The 19,919-nt window shown below is 40.3% G+C and overlaps 1 protein-coding gene and 1 long non-coding RNA gene across 7 annotated transcripts in view; both read left to right on the plus strand.

Moving 5' to 3' along the window:
• The window catches only part of septin9b (septin 9b), a 76,189-nt gene extending 65,417 nt beyond the window's left edge, over nt 1–10,772 (plus strand). For all 6 annotated transcript variants that reach the window (XM_028593083.1, XM_028593075.1, XM_028593068.1 and 3 more), the window contains 5 exons: nt 743–860; nt 3,624–3,719; nt 4,102–4,198; nt 7,951–8,002; nt 8,658–10,772. In XM_028593083.1, the coding sequence (XP_028448884.1) occupies nt 743–860; nt 3,624–3,719; nt 4,102–4,198; nt 7,951–8,002; nt 8,658–8,874 (580 nt within the window). In that variant the 3' untranslated portion in view covers nt 8,875–10,772. The remainder of the gene's footprint in view (nt 1–742; nt 861–3,623; nt 3,720–4,101; nt 4,199–7,950; nt 8,003–8,657) is intronic.
• Nucleotides 10,773–12,585: 1,813 nt separating this feature from the next.
• LOC114545351 (uncharacterized) overlaps nt 12,586–19,919 on the plus strand; it is a 59,403-nt gene continuing 52,069 nt past the window's right edge. The window contains exons 1-2 of the long non-coding RNA XR_003690885.1: nt 12,586–12,715; nt 13,834–13,935. This is a non-coding gene — a long non-coding RNA (uncharacterized LOC114545351). The remainder of the gene's footprint in view (nt 12,716–13,833; nt 13,936–19,919) is intronic.

Below are 19,919 nucleotides of genomic sequence, written 5' to 3' on the forward strand. Positions count from 1 at the left end.
CAGAGCAGACAGCATGAGGGGAGTCTGTCTGGAGGAGCAACTAGAGGCAACATTGAGGCAGAGAGAAAAAGGAAACATACAGGGAATAGAAAGCAGTGTAAGATGTGTAGAGTGATGTAAGGACAGGGGGATTCAGTTCTTCACCAGGCACAATTATAAGGCTGCTACGGGAGAAAAAATAAAACCAATGTGGAGAATATAGTTTTGTCCAAATTTGCTTTGAGGTGAGTAAAAGCAGAATATTAGAGACAAATGGGAGATGGCAAACAAAGAGCTGCATTAGACTGACTGACCGTTTTATGCATTAACCCTCAAAATTAATGTGCACTTTCCTATTTTACTGAGCTCACACCTCGGAGAGTGTAACAGGAATAATGAGTATTGTAAATAAACGGCAACATAGGTTAATGCAGTATAATGAGTGTCAACATGAGAAACCTGGGTGAACTGAATGTACTGGAACAGACAATGATTGCCCTCTAGTGGTTACTGTGTTTTCAATATATTCATTTTTAGAAATCCACATGCCATAACTTCCTGTAGTAGATTTATTTTTGTGCCACAGTGGAAAAAATTAATATGTTAAAGGTTTAGAGCACAAATCTGCAGTGTTGTGAGTTGTTGCTCCTTTTTTGTTTCAGACCAGGATGCCTTAATTTGGAGTTTCCAAATAACAAACACACATAGTTACAGACATTTATGCATGAAATTAAGTTGTCCTGTCATCTCTATCTTCCTCCAGTCTGAGGCCTCTGGATGTGGAGTTCATGAGGCGTCTCAGTAAAGTGGTCAACATCGTCCCCGTCATTGCCAAGGCCGACACACTCACCCTAGAGGAGAGGGACTACTTTAAACAGACGGTGAGAGGAGTGTGTGTGTTTGGATGAGAGAGTTGCTTTGACAAGTGTCAGAAAATATTTTGTGTGCGTGTGAGGCTGGTTTTCACATTTGGTTAATCTGACCCACCCATCACACCTGCAATAACCTGTAGCAGGTCTTTAAGCTTAAAATAAACGGTTGAGTAAACAGTCGGCGGATTCCCCTCACAAACACGTGTATGCATATTCACATTCACAGGTTGGTAACATATGAAGAGCTGCCAGGCACCACAAACAAAAGCCATCTGGGCAAACCCACATTGTACCTATCCTGGGGAATACTGTATTATCTCTATAACTGTAACACTTTGAAAATCATGCTCAGTCCAGACGGAAACATTTAAGAACTCTTTATTTGAAGCATTTATTTACTGAGCGGTGTTCCACAACTCTTAAGTCTGGCTCTTTTTTAGATGGGGGACTTCTGCCCAGTTGCCAAGCGAGCAGGCAGGCCCTTCATTACCAGTGAATTACTGGGTGATCGTACGAGTCAGCACGTTCAGAGAGGGCACCACTGTGTGATGCATAATGAAAAAAACGCGACCTCTCTTTAACGTAACCAGAATTAAAGGAAAGAAAGTAGCATTTTTGTGAACAATGAATATTCATCAGTTTCTACAAGTAATCCAAGTTAATTTCCCTGTTTTTGATACTTTATGTGATAGTCAAAGCTCTTTACAGTTTGCTCATCTTTAGGTGCTGCTCTTGTTTCTAGCCATGCTAGCGGCCATTCAACAACTATTGCATGGTTAAGCACAAACTTTTGTACAGACAGTCATGGTTCCCAGGCAATATCTCCTAATGAGTTTGGTGATCCCTAGATTTTCCACTAGCACCACCATGAGGTTCACATTTTAGTTTTTTATTGAAATGTCTCGACCGCTGTTAGATGATGTGTTGTAAAATTTGGTACAGATATCCATGGTGGCCAGAGAATGAATCCTAATGACTCTGTAGATCCCTTGACTTTGGTTTATGATTTAATACTATCAGCCTTAGCTGTATTTTGTGATTAGTGCTAATTAGCAAATCTTAGCATGTTAACACAATAAACTAAGATGGTGAACACATAAACATTATACCTGCTTAACTGAGCATGTTAGCATCAGAATCAGCTGGCCAAGTAAGTGTTAACGCATACAGGGAATTTGACTCCGGCTTGACTCTAGCATGCTGACGTTAGCATTTAGCTCAAAGCATTTCTGTGCCTAAGTACAGCCTCACAGAGCAGCTAGCATGGCTGTAGACTAGTTTTGTATCAGTATATCCTTAACCTTACACTTTTTAAATCACAAGAGCTGGTACAAAACTACATGATCAGCAAATCTACAGACTAAACATTGGAAAGATATCAAAGGTTTAATTTAACCTGTAGATTTTAAGCAATTGTTCCTCTTGGGGGTTATTTTGCTTTTACTTGGTATGTTATAGTAGTCTCATTCATAGAAAACTAACACTCAATGAGACTCCCCAGACAGATAATCCACCACTGTAACATCTTAGCCGTCAACCTCCTTATCAAGGCTTCCCCTGCAACAACAGATTCTCGCTCCACCTGGCTTGAGTCTTTAACGGTCTCCTCAGTGTGTTTCTGATGGATAATTCTCAATCCACAGGAGGCAGACAGCCACCTGCCTTCCTCCATCATTTCTTTTATCTTTCCAGTTCTCCTTCCAAGACTACAGACTTCCCTAAAAGCTTTATTCATTTTAGAGATGCACGATAGGAGTCTAGGCTACCATTTTCCCCATGATGTCTATAACACCGTCCAATAAAAACAAAGCAGGGATTGGACCAGGCCCTAGCAGAGAATGGAAGCCGTAGGGCTTGTAGCTGAATTGTTTTGGTTGGCTGCATATGCTCTATATGACCGTGAAGATTATTGACTAAAAGCCTCTCGTGCCAATTGTTGTTGTTTTTACTTTCCCTGCAGCAACTTACAAGAGAATAAGAGGGTTTTTTCTATTAAATGTGCAGCCTCTGTGTCCAGCTGTGAGTGTCTGTTTGTAATGCCTGTAATTGAGAGTTCATTTTTTGTAAAATTTTACTTTTTTTGCATCCTATAACCTGAGAAAGCTTCAAAGCATAAATAATGAAATGTTTGATCAAGGACCAAGTGGAAATTGTCATTCATTAAAAGGACATTTTCTCATTATAAAGACATAAAGAACAGGGGAGGCCATTTTATAAGTCATACCTCTGTCTGGATTTTTTCCTAAGAGCGGTTAACCTCAATGTTAACTCCTCAGTGTCAGGGAATAAAGAACCATTTAATGTCAACACCAGCCAGTATAACAAAACCAAGTGTTTATTTATGTCCTCTAGTGGGTCAGAGCAGCTTTAATTTAAGTCTCCGAAACCAGACTTAAATACCTGTATGTAAACAGGATTCAGTCCAAGCATCAAGTGGTTTTTGCATGTTATGGTCACTGTTTGACTTAGATGTTGGTGAGATGATGGATGAAGGGTTTGAACCTAATTGATTCTTTTTGTTTGCCAATCTGACTTCCCTTTCTTCAGTGTCTGTGTCTGTTCAGCTCTTGTTAGAGAAACCTTTGTGCAATGATGTAATGATTTAGCAATTGTGAATTTATAAAAAGAAGAAGACTGCTTTAGAGTAGTAAAATATCCACTATTTAACGGAATTAGTTGGTCAAATATATGTGATAACTTGTGTGCTGTTACTGTGTATTTTGCCAATTTGAGGTAATGTTTCCGTGTGTCATTGTGCTTGGCTTTGTGCAGATCAGGGAAGAGCTGCGAGCCAATGGAATCGATGTTTACCCTCAGAAAGAGTTTGACGAGGATGCAGACGACAGGATGATCAATGACAAAATCCGGGTACGTTCACAGGCTCAGTCAGTTTAATAGACGGAATCCTCTTGTGGCTCATTTGACATAGCATTTACAAATGTGTATTTTCAAACTAATGATGTTGCCCTTTGTCAAATGTAATTTAAATTTTTTTAAATTTGCTATTCTTTTCTGTATTTCTTTTGGAAATCTCAAAGTCATGATTGTCACACAAAACAAAGTCAATTGCAGCATCTTGTTGAAGCAAAAGTGAACAACCAAAAGCATGACCTGAAAACAAATCAGGAGTAGCACTTCAATAACTGTGTGTGTGTGTGTGTGTGTGTGTGTGTGTGTGTGTGTGTGTGTGTGTGTGTGTGTGTGTGTGTGTGTGTGTGCGTGTGTGTTTTTGCGTGTGTGCACTCAACAGGAGATGATCCCTTTTGCTGTTGTGGGCAGTGACCAGGAGTACCAGGTGAACGGAAAGAAGATTTTGGGAAGGAAAACAAAATGGGGCACCATAGAGGGTAATACACATGGATCTTAAGATACACACACACACACTTGCACAGCTGGTTACTTGTCCTGCCAAACAGACAATAGAAAATGATTCATCAGGCAGAATAATATGTTCCCGACAGTCTAAACACATAACCGCGTTGGTTAAAGCTGAAATCCACTCAAACAAATCCATTGAGGTTTATTCATAATTCTTAACTTTATATATTACAGATGGGCATAATAATATTATAATGTCCATCTACACGGTGGAATTTGTTCAAACACTAAAAGGTCTGATTTACCACACTCACAACTGGGTCACACCTGTTAGTTGACAGGCCATCTAATTGAATCACTCTGATAAATAATAAAATCACATGCAGGCTATCTGGTTAGTTGATGGCATTTATGCAACATACCAGCAACAACACGGTGAAACAGCTTTGCATGAAGACACCAGATTTTGCAATTTCAGTGTATTTTCAACATGTGGAAATTACAAACTGCAGCTTTAAAATCTGGCCAGCTGGTTAAATCATCTGTTCTTTGACTACCAGGCATTCGTTTACATACATATCTCTGAGTCTGTAACTAGGGACATGTATGAGACAAGGGGAAGAGATTTACAAGGACTTTCTGTGTCCTTTGGGATAACACAGAACCACTGTCTCACACACAAGCACGCAGCAACTGTGATACAGTTTGCATTTGTTGGCCTGTACTGCATGATCACACTGCCAAGGTTCTTAGCAAGTGAATGTCCTCACCTCACCCGGGGTGTATGTATGTGTGTGTGTGTGTGTAGGTTTGTGTGTGGGTGTGTTATGATTGAAGGACAATAAGACAGCTGAAGGAGGCCTGGACAAAGGACTATCAATAAAAATAACAATTATATATACAGTACAGGCCAAAAGTTTGGACACACCTTCTCATTCAATGTGTTTTCTTTATTTTCATGACTATTTATATTGTAGATTCTCACTGAATGCATAAAAACTATGAACACATATGGAATTATGTACTTAACAAAAAAGTGTGAAATAACTGAAAACATGTCTTATATTTTAGATTCCTCAAAGTAGCCACCCTTTGCTTTTTTGATAGTGCTGCAAACCCTTGGTGTTCTCTCAATGAGCTTCATGAGGTAGTCACCTGAAATGGTTTTCACTTCACAGGTATGCCCTGTCAGGGTTAATTAGTGGAATGTTTTCCCTTATTAATGGGGTTGGGACCATCAGCTGCGTTGTGCAGTAGTCAGGTTGATACATAGCCGACAGCCTTATTAACTGTTAGAATTCATATTATGGCAAGAACCAATCAGCTAAGTAAAGAGAAACGAGTGGCCATCATTACTTTAACAAATGAAGGTCAGTCAGTCCGGAAAATTGCGAAAACTTTGAATGTGTCCCTAAGTGCAGTCGCAAAAACCATCAAGCGCTACAACGAAACTGGCTCACATGAGGACCGCCCCAAGAAAGGAAGACCAAGAGTCACCTCTGCTGCTGAGGATAAGTTCATCCGAGTCACCAGCCTCAGAAATCGCAAGTTAACAGCAGCTCAGATTAGAGACCAGATGAATGCCACACAGAGTTCTAGCAGCAGACATCGCTAGAATAACTGTTAAGAGGAGACTGCGCGAATCAGGCCTTCATGGTCAAGTAGCTGCTAGGAAACCACTGCTAAGGAGAGGCAACAAGCAGAAGAGATTTATTTGGGCCAAGAAACACAAGGAATGGACATTAGACCAGTGGAAATCTGTGCTTTGGTCTGATGAGTCCAAATTTGAGATCTTTGGTTCCAACCGCCGTGTCTTTGTGCGACGCAGAAAAGGTGAACGGATGGATTCTACATGCCTGGTTCCCACCGTGAAGCATGGAGGAGGAGGTGTGATGATGTGGGGGTGCTTTGCTGGTGACACTGTTGGGAATTTATTCAAAATTGAAGGCATACTGAACCAGCATGGCTACCACAGCATCCTGCAGCGACATGCCATCCCATCCGGTTTGCGTTTAGTTGGACCATCATTTATTTTTCAACAGGACAATGACCCCAAACACACCTGCAGGCTATGTAAGGGCTATTTGACCAAGAAGGAGAGTGATGGAGTGCTGTGCCAGATGACCTGGCCTCCACAGTGACCGGACCTGAACCCAATCGAGATGGTTTGGGGTGAGCTGGACCGCAGAGTGAAGGCAAAAGGGCCAACAAGTGTTAAGCATCTCTGGGAACTCCTTCAAGACTGTTTGAAAACCATTTCAGGTGACTACCTCTTGAAGCTCATCAAGAGAATGCCAAGAGTGTGCAAAGCAGTAATCAGAGCAAAGGGTGTCTACTTTGAAGAAACTAGAATATAAGACATGTTTTGAGTTATTTCACACTTTTTTGTTAAGTACGTAATTCCACTTGTTCATTCATAGTTATGATGCCTTCAGTGAGAATCTACAATGTAAATAGATGTCATGAAAATAAAGGAAAGGTGTGTGTGTGTGTGTGTGTGTGTGTGTGTGTGTGTGTGTGTGTGTGTGTGTGTGTGTGTGTGTGTGTGTGTGTGTGTGTGTGTGTGTGTGTGTGTGAGACCTTTTAAAGACATTATGAGAAATAGCGTATACTTTAGCTACTCAGGGACTGTTCAACTCTTTAAGTTTCCGAGGTAGTACCATGGACCCTTTTTAGTGTAAAAAATTTGAAGGTGACTACTCTCTCAGCAGGCATTATGAAATTAACTTCACAGAACGGCAGGGGCGAGTGAGGTGAGGTACATGGATTGTGGGACAAATGCCGTCTTGTCCGGCTGAAAGAACAATGGCTCCTTTCTAGTAGAGCCAGGTGGTGGGAGAGCGGGAACACGGAAAAGGAGGAGAGAGGAAGCTGCTGGTCTGTTGGACTTGTCGGCACCGGCATAATTTAGGCCTCCGAGGAGAAGTCTCTATATATCCCAAGTGGAAAAGAAACTGTGTATTTTCAAGGATTGGAGAAACAATTAGAGATGGAGGGAGGAAAAGGAGTAGACGTACATTTAAATGTATATATTGTAATGTATATACAGTAGGGACGAGTAGAGAGTGGAGATACCAGCAGTGCAGCTCGTTTCAAGTTGGCAGCGTCTTCCTTCGACGCCACTAATCAGCTCTCACAGACCCGGCAGTAATTCCGTTCTCCTCCTTTTCAAAGAGAGTCTAATTTCCTGCCCATGGATTTCAAAGCTTTACATAAATAGCACCCTCCTTTTTTCATTTACACTCTTGACATAATCTATAATTCAAACATGTATTAGCCCTACTGAAGGCACCAGCGGCTTGTCACAGGGAGTATGTTAAAATGTCTCACTTAAAGTTTTCTGAGAGCTGAGATGTATTAAATTACTCCAAAGTGGAGGAGTGTGTTATCTTGGCTTAAGAAAATTGCTGGAGATGTCATGTTAGAGGATGCCCTTCAGCTGACTTGTGAGCAACACTGCCATTTTGTGGTGCTTTGAGGAATGGCAAGTTATCTGGAATAGAAGGGATAATATTTATTTATCTCATTTCATTTGTTGGACATCTTGTGTGTGTGTGTGTGTGTGTGTGTGTGTGTGTGTGTGTGTGTGTGTGTGTGTGTGTGTGTGTGTGTGTGTGTGTGTGTGTGTGTGTGTGTGTGTGTGTGTGTGTGTGTGTGTGTGTGTGTGTGTGTGTGTGTGTGTGTGTGTGTGTGTATAAAGTAATTTATCTGCTGCATAAAAATAGTCTGATGTGAGTCTCTCTCAAGTCAACTAATAGTTCCTATTTTTTTCTCTCTGCAGTTGAGAATATTGCACACTGTGAGTTTGCTTACCTGCGGGACCTCCTCATCAGGTGAGATTGCATTATAACTAAGAGTTTATTGTATAAGCAATATATATGAAATGATATAAAAGACTTGCTATGGACCAAGCCTCCTGCTAGATTAGAAGCAACTCACTTTATTTGTTGTAATGAATTGGACACAGCACAGAGACTCTATGAAGCTTCACTTCCCTACTAAAATCAATACTAATGAAATTCTTTTAGATGGGTTGAGTGCTTCCCTAGACAGTGTTACAACAGGCATTTCTGCAAAGGCTCTCTATTACATGTTAGCATTTGAGTTGCTTGTTAGTACAGGAGTCTAATCTATGCCTGCCTTTAGGCAAAAACACTGGTTCTCCAAACCTTTAACTAAAATGACTAGGTAGATTTCACTGTCACTGTTTTATCTGTCAATTAACATAATAAATACTACATGTAATGGTATAGGTATTTTTTTAGTCCTTTTAGTAGAATCTCAGCGTACGATAACTAATAGCGTCCCCTATTCACAAAAAGCTGACAATTAATGCAGCACTCTCTTGGCCTGTGCCATGGCACCCACTTTGGGAATCAAAGACTTATAAAGTAACACAAGAAAACATATTTTGCTTGTTGTAGGTGTTTTGCTGTTACGCTATAGTCAATATTTACTGGTGTCGTAATGCTGTTTTCTGTCTTTCAGGACACACATGCAGAACATAAAGGACATCACAGGCAGCATCCACTATGAGACATATCGTGTCCGCCGGTTAAATGAGTCCAACGGCCATTTCAGCTCACACCCATCTGACAATCCTGCTGATCAGCCAAAGGCCAACGGTCAGCCTGAGGGGCAGCCCAGCGCCCTGCAGGCCAACGGAGTGGCTGCTCAGCATGAAGCCCTCTCCCACGAGATGTAGAGCCAATATATGACATCAGGACACAGCCAGGCACAAAACATACATGTATTCTGTATACATAAACAAGCCCACATGCACACAAACACACTCATGCTGTGAAGCCCTTTTCTGGAAGGACCTTTTTCTGCCCGAAAAAGCAACCTAACCACAGGAAGTTCCAAGACACATGATTCAGAGTAAATCCCAACAGTTTCCTTTAGTGAGCAAAATCATGTTTTACCTGTAGATCCACATACTGTACAGAACTCCCCTTGTTTCATTATCCTCATCTTCCTGATTGCACAATGCAATCTACATTCAGGATTGTTTACAATAAACCAAAAAAGTTAGGTAATGGATAAACAAAAGTAAATCTATACATATCTCATTACTGAGCTCTGGCTGCTTGGTTTATTTTTAGAGCACTCGCTGGCTGTCAGGACTGCAGTAGAGTGCGGTATCCATGGAAGTAAGATGTAAGGAAACCATCATCGGTGGAGATTTTGATCAGAATGAAGTAGTATGATTGCAAAAAAAAGTGTGTCCATAAGAGAAAACAAAGCCTGTTGTGGACAGAATACCTTTGCAGGATCTTGGGGTGATAGCATGTTTCGCCATGCAGGGCTGCCCAGATGAGGAGAAATGGCAAACAGTAATTCATAATGAAGTACAGCATATCTGATGAAATTAGCTCTTAAGTAGGATTAACTGTTAGTGCCACTGGCCTGGTCTGCTTTGTGTTGTGGTGTATAGTTTTACATAGATACTAGGGTTAGGTAGGGATACTTAGATTAGGTTTATAGTGTCATGGAGAAAGCAAAGATATTGTTGACACCTCCGCACTGCAAAATAATAATAATAAAAAACATAAACCGTGGCAGTGTGGAGCAGCTTTCAGAGAAATTAGTCCCATTGTCATTTTTCCGTTATGTTTTTTAAAACCCCTTTTTGCCAAACCATCCTGTCTCTTTCTATATAATGCCAATGTTGTGTAATACAGTCATACCTTGCATTTTATATTACTCATTCACTATTGTATTTGTATTGCAGTTCATGTTCTAATATTATATACAATGGGAGTTGTAAAGTCTGTACAACTGTTGTCCCATGCAGCTGTTTTGTCCATTTTGTTTTTCTGACTATAAACCAAATAAGTTTTTTTGATGTGTTCTAAAGAGAAGCACATGCAGTATATAGAATTGATTTATGAATAGGTATTTATGTGCATGTTAAGTGTAATCCGTTTAATTCGACTTTCATTCCAGCTGTTGGCTTCCAGAGGTTTGTTGCAGGTCTCTTACAGTGATCTTTTGTCTTTACTAAGTGTTTATTTCTTGTGCCCTGTATTCACACAGTATGTTGTACCCTGTTGGCTAAGCTGCACTATAACTTGCACCAAAGTGCAAAAGTTGTCAATATTTGTACATTGAATAGTCACAATTACAACTGATCCTGCCAATAGATAATGTTTAGAACAGTGACATTTACAAGATTGAAGCAGATTTTGTCAGAGGTGGTGTTTTTCTACCACTGAAAAGAAGAATTTGTGCAAAATCCTTAAATAACACCAATAAAATTACAGAGAGAAAGTTTTTGTTAATATTTGTGTTAAATGTGTGCATTGATACAAACTCAAGGGATACTTTATAGAGGCTACATCTAAATTTGCAACCTATTTTCCTAACAAAAAGTGTATTTTCTGCCTTCCAAGTCAAACCAAAAACATGTTCCATACATTTCCATACATACCTATAGAAGAGATAATACATTCAAAAACCAAGAGAACTATTGTCTTTAATCAGATCAAGTTATTGGGTTTGCTTACTGTTGTATAGTTCTTGTGATATTTGTTATGGTATCATCAGATTATCTTTGATATGCTATCTCAAAGAATAAAGATTGATATTTTTATTGTTTAAGTTGATTGTCTTGATTGTCAAAAATATAGAAACTTAATTCAGTGAAGAGGGGCAACTTAGAGCTGATGCTTCTCTATGCTGATAATTCCCAAAGGTTTAATCAATATGAACAATTCTCACAATGTTAAACCCATGAACACATGTCATTATTCATTGATTGGTTTAAAATTGCAACAAATTAGTTCAGAACATTTTCAGTGTATCCTGTTTTCAAATATAATCCCCTCAGGTCTAATTGATGGAGCCAAATCTTTGTCATCAACATTTAACCATTTAAAACTAATTTATACATTTATAGTATATACTATAGGCTAGTAAATTGCAAGACTTTGGCCAACTGTGTCAACAATATGTTTGAATGTTATTGATGAGAACATTATTTTTGATGTAATGACACCTGGTCATTTAAAGAGAGCAGCTCACTTCTCTTGAGCTCAGTTCCTAATATAAATATATATATATATAAATATATATATATAAATATATATATAAATATATATATATAAATATATATATATATATATATATATATATATATATATATACACACACACACATATAAACATGCAGCACACACAATATGAAATGTGAATTTGCAGCTTTGCAGTGGCATCATACACCACGCTCACACAACACAGTTTCAACAGGGCTTCTCATTTACACCTCCTGTCACACTCTTTCTCAAACACCCTGCTGAACGTGATGTGTTGACAGTGTTGTTTGTTGAAGGTCATTGTCACCCTTTTCACACATTGGAGCTCCTGCTGTGGCTTTCCCAGCCATCTCTGTGTTTGATTCATTGTTTTGAAAGTCCTGTGTGCTACCACCAGGCTGACAAATGACAAAGTGAAGGAGAGAGACAATAAAAGTTCCAGCAAAATCAGTATATATTGAACACTCAACTAACGTTGACACTTCTATCTAAGCTGTTTCCCAGGCAGCCATCCTGAAGCATGAAGGTGAGTGATAATGACAACTGTGAGACTGCTATGACAGGCCCACTGGCTGGCACAGGTACTAAACCAATTTGGTGATGCATATGAACTGACACCTGTGCTTTCTCATTGGTACAGCATGTTTCCATCTCATTCAATGACTTAGTCCATGTAACTTTGTCAGTAAATTAAGACAGTAAAATGTGCTACAAAGATTTAAACCTGAACAATTCCATAGCCTATTAGTAACTGTAAGAGTAACCATCTTCAGCCAATGTCTACACAGCATTTTACACTGCATGACACCAGGACAGATTTGTTCCGAAACCAGACGGATTACCTTATGGCACAGAGAGAGACTCTCAGCCAAACTGAGCTTTAAAAACTTCCTCTTTAAGTGGCAGCTTATGGAAAAACTGAAATAACAGTGTGTGTGTAAATACATTTGTAAATTCTTCAGAAAAGACAAATAAAAAGTATTTAATCAAAGACGCAAATATTATGTTTGACTTATGGGAAATGTAATCTAGATTTTGACAGGTACTAACAATATGATGAACAATACACGTGTCTATGCTCTAATTTGGTTTATAGATGGAAAAGATAACTTGGCAACCCTAACTGACTTCCTGGAAGAGTCTTTACTTGATTCAGCTAATACATTTCATAACATGGCCTTCATCAGTTTTTTTTTTTGAGGGAGTAAAATCCCAATCTACAGTATACACTTAGTTGCCAGTTTATTAGGTACACATAGCTAAAACTAATATAATACATAACCTAACCTACATACAAAACCTACAAAAAAATCGATTTATTTTCTGAGAACTTTTATTGAGAAAGTCTTCTGTTGTAGGTGCAGCATCCTTTAGAGTCCGACTTCATTGGATAATTGATAGTTATTACATAATTCTGTGAGATCAGGTTGGTTATTAGGTGTTCAAATAGGCTGTGCTTCTATTTGTTCTGTAAAAATCCCTGAGTGCTGAAAAGTGTTGGTTCAATCGGGTAAGTCAGTTTGGTCACGCTCTCTTGTCAGTTGTTTTTGTTGTCATTTGAGCAACAGTTGGATTTTGGGGTTTTTGTCATTTTTATTTTTAGCGTGCAATAATTTCATCCCACAATCCATGCAGAATTACAGACTGTAGTGGGCAACTGAGTTGACACACATTTATAGCCTACACTTCAATCCACAATTCAATTAGTAGGCTAATTTAAATTATTTCATATTCTGGTATTTTATTTATGAGGTGAGCGATGTGTGCTACTAAAATGCATATTAACATTGTAAACCATATTCGATCTGAATCTTCAAAATGGCAATCAAAATGTTTACATTTTTGGCTACCTTATTTTAGCCATGATTTTAGCTAGTAGCTATAGCTACCTATATGCTAGCTAGCTTCCTTTTAGCTGCTAGCTAGCGACGTACATGGTGGGTATAGGGTACCTAGCAATTAGTTGTGACTATTATGTAAACCCATGTCTTTCTCCAGACTCATGAGATCATCAGATTTACTAAGGACATACTAGCTGGGCTGCTGCTATTTGCTGTCCCCATGTCATGTCTGTATGAGTAAAGTAAATTTATAATGTTATGATATTTAGAAAGAAGTATTACCAAGTGTGAACCTTGTTTTTGTTGAATTACAACAAAGCACCCAGAGGGCTCAGTAATAGATGTCATTCATTCATTCATTCATTCATTCATTCAGCCCACCTGGAAACTGCAACTTATTACAACATGCATTAGATACTGTAGCTCAGAATGACTTATATTCTACTGAACAACTGTTAACAGGATGGCTGTCTCTGAGAGCTTGCATGTGCCTACTCATCAAAGCCTTTATTTCTAACAAATATGTAGATAGAAGTCACAAGAACATAAGAAGCCTCCCCTGGGAGGCTTTAAACAGGTTTTGCAGCAGTGTTCTCCAGTATTGGCAGATGATGAACTATGTGCAACATATAGCAGCACGCTGTGAAACACTGGGAGGTCTAAATTAATTAGCCATTCAACAATACCCAACTGCATGATTTTAAGTTGTTTCAGCTCAAGCAAGGTAGATCTGATGAGCTTTTAAATCTGATAGCATAGTGAAATATGTTTTACCACTTTCTCTCAGATGGTGAGCGGTCTGTCTGCAGGTGGCTGGCTGGGCTTGGGCCTCTGTGATGATGTGTCTGCTGGATTGACAGCATTGGCAGTGCAAGTGGAGATTGGCAAGGTATGAATGTGTGTGTGTGGGTGGGCTTTCCTTTTCCTATGGTGCTTGATAATAATTCACAGGGGTTATAGCTATTTCATTGGGATGGAAAAAACAGTAAATGGATCAGCTGCAACCCTGTGATGATTAATTTTAAGAAGGAAAGGGTGGCTTGCCTCTTCCCTCCACCACAGAGCTGCATTAGAAATATAGAAATTCATGCCAAGTCTAACAGCAGGTACATTATGTGTCTCAGCTGGATCATATCACCTAATATATCATTGCACTTCACCCACCACCATATTGCTCCACGGAGGCAAGTTACCAGTGTCTACTGGCAGGGAAACTTTTTATTTTAAATAAAGCCAGTACACCTTTCTGCCTTTTCCACCATTGTAATCTAACTGTGTCTTTGTCTGTAATGGCTGTTTATCAGATAAGAAATACAGGCTACAGTACTATCTATGTGTGCATAAATTTACAGCAAAAGGAAAGATCAAAGCCATATTTTAAGAAAGGAAAGAGAGAGATGTAAAAAAAAAAAGAAGAACCCCACAGTGTTAAAAAACACAGCTTTCCTTGTTCCTTCACTGGCTCCGTCGATACCAGAGTTCTTCCAGCCAGACAGCCAATGAGCCACTAGGCCAGCCGGCCAGCCAGCCAGCCAGACAGACAGACAGCCAACAAGCCAACCTGATAGACTTCCAGTCAGCCAGTTCACCATCTGGCTGGTAAGCCCTATCTTGGAGCGAGCCAACGCCTGTCTGTAATGGTGTGGCACCATTGGCTAGTTGTCTTGCTTCTCTCAGTCTTAAACACGCACACACACACACGCACGCACGCACACACACACACACACACACACACACACACACACACACACACACACACACACACACACACACACACACACACACACACACACACACACACACACACACACACACACCGTCAGCCTCTGTCTTCTTCAGAGCTACTTAGACACACAGAGAACAGTAGAGAACTCCGTTATATCTGACTGTTCCCCAGTCCTCAGCCGTGAGAACAACCCAAAACAAAAGATCGCCACCCATTGCCCAGCTCACACACTCCCTGCCGCGCTGCTCAGCGCCTCCAAAGTAATCGACGCAAGGTAATTTGGTAATTAATCGCCGTTCGTTAATGGCTTTGCATTTATTCAAATTGTGCATGCGGACGATTGTGTTTTGTGTTATGCTGTTCCTTCTTGGATAATCGGCACCTTTTTAAAATTACCAACTTTTTGACACAAATACAAATATATGTACACACAGACCACTAGTATTCTCTAATTCTCTGCCCGTTTTACCCTTGAGCCCTGCCAGCTCATTCTCCTGGACACAAAGCATGGCGCCCATGTTTGTTGTTGATCTATGCTAATGTACAACATCCATCTGTTCCTTTGCTTAATTTGGATTTTGCTTGTTTCTAGCCGTGTTCCCGCCCCTCGTACTCCGCTGTTTCCTCCCCTCGCCCCCATCCACACCTCCTGCATCATCCTCCTCCGCCACCTTTCCATCTCTTTCCTGCCGCTCCGACATCAGGAGCAGTCTCGTCTGCCTGGATCGCAGCCAGCTCTCAGGGTGGTGGGGGGAGGAGGGTCCACCGCCCCTTCCTGTCCGTATGCAAATTGGCCTTGTTTTGATTAAAAGACAGCTGCATATTTCATTAAAGTCACCACTGGAGGTGGGAGAAGAGAATGCATACCTCTCTGGGGAGGCGAAGGTTGTTTAGTTGGAGTGAATGTTATGGGAGCTGCTGTTTAGTGCTGCTGAGGGGAACAAATAGCGAAGACAAAAGGGCTGCTCAGGGACTGCTTTGGGGTTTAATGGGGCTGACTGACTGGCACATCAGTTAAAGCTCACACTGATGCAGAGAGGGAGTGAATGTGTGTGGCATGATAACAGAAGCAATTGACAATGAAATAGACCCCCATCAGCCTTCAAGGTGCTTTGGCATGCCAAGGCAGTTGTGTTGCAACCCACCACTGCCAGGCTGCTGAGTAAAAACAGCAACTCCTGTTTCCGAGTAATAAAATGAGAAAGGGTTTATAACGTGGCCATCTTTTACTCTATGGCAGATAGGCTGCTCCCTTGTGGGCTGGGTAAAGGAAAAAACATTGCTTTCTTAATACATTTTCACCTCTTCAGTGAAATAAGTTGTTTCTCTGAGTTTTTACCTTGTATTCTGCCTGGTCAGTGTTTGAGGGCTGGCTGAGCCATGGTACAAATGTATCTTTTTGAATTTGTGAATGGTAAAAGGTTACTTCTTCTTTCTTTTTATTTTACCGGTTGAGGGTGGCAGTTGCGCTACCAGAGGTGTACGTGGGTGATGTATGGGTGGGTGGGCACTAGATGAGGTCAGAGGGTGGGAATACGAAGGATGGGGGAGGATCTTTTGGCATCGAGCCAAGTCCAGTGGAAATCAAAGACATGGGGTGGGATGGGGAGGACGAAGCGGTGGTTGCTCTGCATAATCAATCAGAAACAATAGAGGAAGAGAGCAAGTGATTCTGCCTTTCTTGACAGGGCTGATTGTATTTATGCAGGGATGGAAGCGAGGGGGGGAAAAGGCATTAAAAGGGATTGGGTAGTGAGATGTGGGCAGGTGCAGGGAATGCTGTAATGGGTGGGCCCCGCTGCAAAGCCAAGGACATATACCCAAGAGGAACTGATTGAATGCCATGCCAATAAAAGGAGGCAGTTTCATGCACCACTGACCGAGTTGGCATCCTCACAGTCACACTGCGATGAAACCCCCTTCGAGGTCATGATAATGTGAATCACATTTTGTTCCTCTGTGGGTTGTACTGCTCTGAGGAAGAATTAAACTGCATCCTCAAACCTGATTTTTCTTTTTTTCTTTCTTTCTTTTCTTGTTTCTCTTAAGGTTTGCGGCATGTATTTGATGTAATCATTGTACGTCAAAACATGGGGAAAATTAGATTGAGTGTTTGTTTGGATGAAAAAATCAAATTCAGAGTCACAATAGGTGGGGAAAATAATCAGATTTAAGCCTGCAGTGCGCATACAGCCAGAGAGGTTGTCCTTTCATTTTCTCTGTAGGTAGAGCAGCATCTCCCCGAGTGGGCTAATAGAATGCTTGTCTTGTGTCTTCTCAGCCATGAACCTTTCTTTGTTAAAATGACATGTAATCTGGAAGCCTATGCGTCTCTCTCATCTAAATACAGTAGATCAACTGAAGCAAAGCAGTCAAATGCTTATGTTGAACTCGACAAGGACGTTCATTCATACACCTCTGAAGTAGTCCTGATATTAGCAAAAAGTGCAGAACTAGCTATATGTTTATTCTATCATGAGTTTCTGGAAAACAGTAACGGAAAGTCAGACCACAATATAGTTTTTCACATTTGCGCTGGCAACTATGGCTGGGATGATATGCTTTTGTCCCGATTCGATTCTTTCACGATACATGGTTGCCGATTCGATTTGTATTGCGATTTGTCATTATTGCGATTCTAGAAGTATTTCAATTCGATAGTATTGAGTATTGCGATTTTCTTTTCCTTCTATAAAAAAACGAAAAGTTGAATAATACACTTTTAGAAACAAAATGTCATGAGACATTTCTAAAAACTAATTGTTTTCTAAAAAGAATGCAACATCAAATGTCAGTCTGACATTTCATTTGTAAAGAAGTACATAACATGGATTTTCTGCTTTTTCTGCCTTGCTTTGTTTTGCTGGAAACAGATATGATGTAGTCCCCGTCGGCGGTACCGTATAAACAGTAAATATTTAGGTGAATCATTGGTAAAAATAAAAAATAGGGAAAAGAATATATTTAAAAAATCGTTGCAAAAAACGATTGCATACGATTTGTTTTCACCCTTACTGGCAACTGTGTGCAATTCTCGATTCCACAGCTCATTCCATGCATTTCCTGATAGTTTTATATAGAAATCAAATATAAGTACAAACATATTCAACTGAACCAGATGCATTGAGTTAGTCTTGGTGGTCAAAATGGATTACAATGATTTTCTATTGCACTATATTAAAGGGATATTAAAGGTATGAAAGGAATAGATAACATATAAGTAACACTGTCACCCTCAAAAGAGACAACATGCCGCCTGTGAGGATGTCACAGTAGAGATATGTACTGTATGGGGATGGGGTTTTTGTGTACTGTGAGACCAACTATCAAATCAAATGCTGTGACCAGATGGAGAGGAATGTTTAAATGATCGCGAAGGTGTTTCTATTTCTTAGTTTTTATTTTTCTATTTTACATCACGCTTACATTGAAGTTATGTATTGTGAATAGGGGACAGACAGCTGAAGCTGAGGTTTGTGTGACGTGAGTTTAGTCAGTCAGCTGTAGAGGATTTGACTTTATTATTGGATTACTGCATGCAAGTCAGACTGTTTTACTTTTTTTTTTTTTTTTTTTTTTTTTTACTAAGACACGATAGAGACATTTTTGGTTGCTCTGATGCACTCAAATTTATTTACTTTTGAAAGATAAGTTAAATGTTTTGTGGGGTGATGGCCTTTTGCAGCACAAATTAAGCGCGGTATAAACTGAGTTTATGTGAGCTTGTGTTGGTTGCACTTAACATTTGTAACAGCAATTGAGAAAAAATTTAAAACAAATCATAAAATAAAGGTGGCTACAGATAGTGTGCAGAAGAAGCATGTGTTTGCGTCTGTGCTGCTGCTGATGCTGCACCACTGCCTCCTGCTGTCTGTCCACAGCAGTAACATTTCAAGCCTGTGCCAGCATGTGCAAAAAAGCTAATTTGCCAGTCCCTGACATTAATGAATATACTGATCTACAGGCCCCTTGGAGCCCTCTCCACTCCATCCACCTAGTCTCCTCCGCCCGCTGCTCACTCATGTTATCATTTCACTGTTTTCTCAAGGAAAATATAAGTTAAGCTCACCTTATTTACATTTATATGATCAGATTTTCTTCCTTATGGAATGTATGCAAATTTGCCCTTTTCTCGAGTCTTCGCCACGGAGTGTGTAGATTTGTTTCGAGGGATGGAGGAAAAAAAAAATAATAACATTGCCCTCCAGGAGGAAAGCGACCCAAGTTAGGATTTCTGGACCTCATGAATTTTGTAATGATCAATTTTGTTTACTATACCCCCTCCAAGACTTATCAGGACATTTTGAGCTGGGGATATACAACATGACATTTACACTAGGGATGTCTATCTTCCTTTCGTTTTTTTTGTGTGTGTATATACTGTATATACCCTTGGTTGATGCCCTGCAGTGCTCAGAATATATTTTTCATTTTCTTCATCTGATGGCCTCTAAATTCCAGTATCAGTTTTGTGTTTGTGAGATTTGGGGGGAGGGGTTTTGCAGGGCGCACTCAGGCATTGGTCACGTCTTAAATCCTGTGTGTTGGAGCAGAGGGGGAGTAGAAGGCAAATCTGAGGGCTGGCTGGATGATTGCAGTGAGCTTGTGCTTATTTGAAAAAAAAAGTAGCCCTATGTTGCTTGTGTATATGTGAATGAGACAGAAAATGTGTATGTAGGTGAGTGCTTTACACAAGTGAAACTCCTGAGCGAATTGTGAATGTGTGTGTGTGTGTGTGTGTGTGTGTGTGTGCGTGTGTGCGTGCGTGGCACTCGAGCAAATTGCTTTCTGCCAGCATATTGCCAGCGCCAGTCTTTCTTCTTCAGAATGGGGAGGCATGTCTCAGACGATTACAGCCCCCAATTCAGGCTCACACCGCTGGCCTGCCCTGCTCAACCCATGGACCTGCTTTACAATACACTCCTCTAAACCATGCTTTACCCTGCTTGATGAAATGCTGATGGGGAATATTTAAGTGACACTCCAGGCAAAACCTAATAATAATATATTCAGGTAATGAAATTAATTTTCTCCCTGGCTGCACTTTGACTGGGGTGTTGATACAGGGGAAAGGGAAGAGAAATCACGAGGCAAATGTTGGTGAGGGAATGTCGTAGGTAGCCTGGCCTCTCTCTCCCTCTCTCCTC

The sequence above is a fragment of the Perca flavescens genome, chromosome 2, assembly GCF_004354835.1.
Source record: "Perca flavescens isolate YP-PL-M2 chromosome 2, PFLA_1.0, whole genome shotgun sequence".
NCBI classification, from domain to species: domain Eukaryota; kingdom Metazoa; phylum Chordata; class Actinopteri; order Perciformes; family Percidae; genus Perca; species Perca flavescens.